This window comes from Myotis lucifugus, unplaced genomic scaffold (genome assembly GCF_000147115.1).
Source record: "Myotis lucifugus unplaced genomic scaffold, Myoluc2.0 scaffold_109, whole genome shotgun sequence".
Taxonomy (NCBI): Eukaryota; Metazoa; Chordata; class Mammalia; order Chiroptera; family Vespertilionidae; genus Myotis; species Myotis lucifugus.
This window is the reverse complement of record NW_005871157.1, coordinates 1,897,359-1,900,174: the sequence shown is the minus strand read 5'-3', so window position 1 is coordinate 1,900,174 and position 2,816 is coordinate 1,897,359. Positions and strand designations below refer to the sequence as shown.

The 2,816-nt window shown below is 56.2% G+C and overlaps 1 protein-coding gene across 1 annotated transcript in view; it reads left to right on the top strand.

Moving 5' to 3' along the window:
* The first annotated feature begins 2,384 nt into the window (after positions 1-2,384).
* The window catches only part of PLA2G4E (phospholipase A2 group IVE), a 38,067-nt gene continuing 37,635 nt past the window's right edge, over positions 2,385-2,816 (top strand). Inside the window, exon 1 of the mRNA XM_014459479.2 lies at positions 2,385-2,507. Coding sequence (XP_014314965.1) covers positions 2,412-2,507 — 96 coding nt within the window. The 5' untranslated portion in view covers positions 2,385-2,411. The remainder of the gene's footprint in view (positions 2,508-2,816) is intronic.

Here is a 2,816-nt window from a genome sequence, read left to right as displayed (position 1 = left end):
TTTTATGTTCATTTGGAGACACACTGGGTTAGAGGAGGGGATTAGGCTCCCCTCATTTTGTCTGCAAACGTTGTCTCTTTGCCTGCCGCTCCTTACCTTCCCAGCCCGATTCCCACTGACCTCGCACTGGAGTTCTCCCTGGACAATTCAGCACTCAGTTTAGCCCTTTCTCTCTCTCACTAGATCATAAATTCTCTGTTTTCTTCCAAAATCTGCCCTGAGCCTTCAGCACCCAGCTGGGCACACAGTAGGCACTTGATAAGTGCTTGCTGGTAGGACGTCTACTCGGTTGACTATGGTGCCTGGGTCAGAGGCGGGAAACTTCCACCCACCTCCTGTTCAATTTGCTTTCATTTCACTGGAGCGAGGCTCTGCTCTTGCGGAGTTGATGCACAATGAGCAAACACAGGGTGGGAGAGCGAGATCTTCCGTGCGCTGCCTCTGGCGGATTGAGCAGGGTGGGCTCCTTCAGTGAGAAGAGCATCAGGTTCCAAGCTGTGAAGAATGCCCTGGAGTTTGGGGCTTGTCCTAGGCCTGTTTCATGGGGGAAGGGCTGGGGAGTGGGGAGAATGTGGAAACAGGTGGGATCCTGAGGGAGAAGGTTCTCTGGACCTCACCATAGCCCTTACCCTGTCACTTTTAGACACTGCTGTGCTGTGGGTTGGGTTGCCCACCACATCAATCCGCATTGCCTTCTAGAAGTTCAACTCTCCTGCTCAAAAACTATCGATGGCTCCCCATTGCCTGGAGAATAAGTGTAAATTTAAAGCATGGCCTTGAAGGGTCACAACTGTTGGGCCCTAATGTATAACTGTCCAGGTTTTTCCTTCACAAAGCCTCCTTGCTCTCTGCCCAATTTCCACCACCCACTGTGTCCCACTCTCAATCCCCCCCCACCTCTCTATCCTCCCTTAACACTCACTACTCTGACACCAGACCACTGTGTACCTGAGCATACCCTGTCTCCTGGCCTCCCTATGCTTGCTCATGCTGTCCCTTGCTCTCGTCATGCCTTTCCCACCTCTCATCAGCTTCTGCAATCTTATCCATCCTCCAAGACCCGATTCAGATGTCGCCTCCTCCATGAAGCCTTTTCAGACCCGCTCTTTCCCTTCCCAGCCGACGTCCACTTTTCATCGTCTGTGCTCTCTGGTCAATTACTGGCTCTGTAAGCCACGGGTGCCCACCAATGTGAAGGGTTCTATTGACCCTCCTAGGATATGCCTGTTAGCACAGGAGACTCGCACTCTGAGCCTCTGAGGGGTTGGGAGCATTTGGCTCCCTAGATGGACTGTCAACCATTTCAAGCCTGGCATTTCCTCTCTTACAGTGTATACAGTAGATGCTCACCAAGTGTGTAAACTAAATTTAATTCAGTAGAACCCACGGAGGGGTGTGGGTGCGAAGTTTGTGTCCTTGGCAGTTGGACAGATGTCAGGGGCAGGGAAGGGCATGGGCTGGGTGGGGTCCAAGCCAAGGCCCATTTCCCCACTGGAGGGCCTGGCAGGCAGCGGGAACAGGGCGGGGACATCCTCTACCTGGCACAGGAAGAGGTCCCACTGATACCACCCATCAGGTTCCATCCCGTGCTTGGGCCCAGTCAGCTTTGTGTTCAGATCTCACCCTTGGTTTCATAAAAGCACTTTAATCTGCGGGCCAGAAAAGCCGGTTGTGGGCCCCAGGCGATAGCTCAGGCAGGAAACTCCCACTATACCTAGCTGGGCAGCCGAGCAGGTGAAGCCAACTCACTGGGCCCCCTAGTGAGCCAGCCACCAAGCCAGAGATAGGATCAGCTGGGTGGGGCAGGAGCATCCTCTAAGCTGCCCAGAGACCAGGCAGGGCTGGGCACACCTTCTCTCTCCCAGGCTTCGCGGGAGGAACAGCTGGGGGCACCTGCCCTTGACCAACTCTCCTCACCAAGGATTTGGACAACGATTTTCTTTCTTTACCTTCTGACTTTAGGAGCCCTGGCCATGGTCCCTGCCTCCCATGAGGCCCCTGCCCACAGCTCCTCTGGTTCCGAGCCATGGGACTAAATAGAGTTAAGAAGGCAGGCATCACGCCCCCCACCCCCGGGGGCAGGACTTCGATTAGCTGAAGAGAGGGGGCTTATCCTAAAGTTGCGAGGGTCAGCATCCTCTCCTTGCCACCCTCTGTTCCCACAACTGGTTATTCTGAGCTTCTAGGGGCAGAAGATTGCTGACCCAAGGGCCAGACCCCTTGCTGGTCCCTGCATTTCCAAGATCTGAAGACCAAGGATACTAAGAGGCGTGGGCCAGGGATCCCTATCTGCTCATCCACCTTAACCCTCCCTGGGCAATCCCAGCCAATGCTAAGAGGCATGCGGAGGGTGGAGCTCTGAGTCAGAGTATAAATTCCCAGTCTCACCACCCAGCTGGAGAGCCGCCACGATGCTCCAGAAGCAGATACCCGCCTGGGTCCCGCACTACCTGCCGGACCCATGCCAAGCAGAAGATGACAGGCCCTCAGCCACCTGCGCCTTGGAGGTGAGGAGGCAGTGGTGGGCAGGTGGGGCCAGGAGCGGAGGGCGGGAGACAGGCTCAGGGAGGCTGGGGGCACTGTGGACTCCAGAGACATGGGGCTCCTCTGCTGGGGCTGAGCCCACCTAGCGCCCAAGGACATGGTCTGGCCCAGTTGGGGCTGGGGCTCTGGGGTGGCTGGGCCCAGCTGTGGGTACCCACCGGCTTGACAAGATGCCATTGAGTGGCTCAGGGCCATCCTGGGCCCAGGCAGCAGCCAGGTAGACAGTGCTCAGCACTGCCAGGAGTGGGTGGTGATTGGATATCCTAACAGCA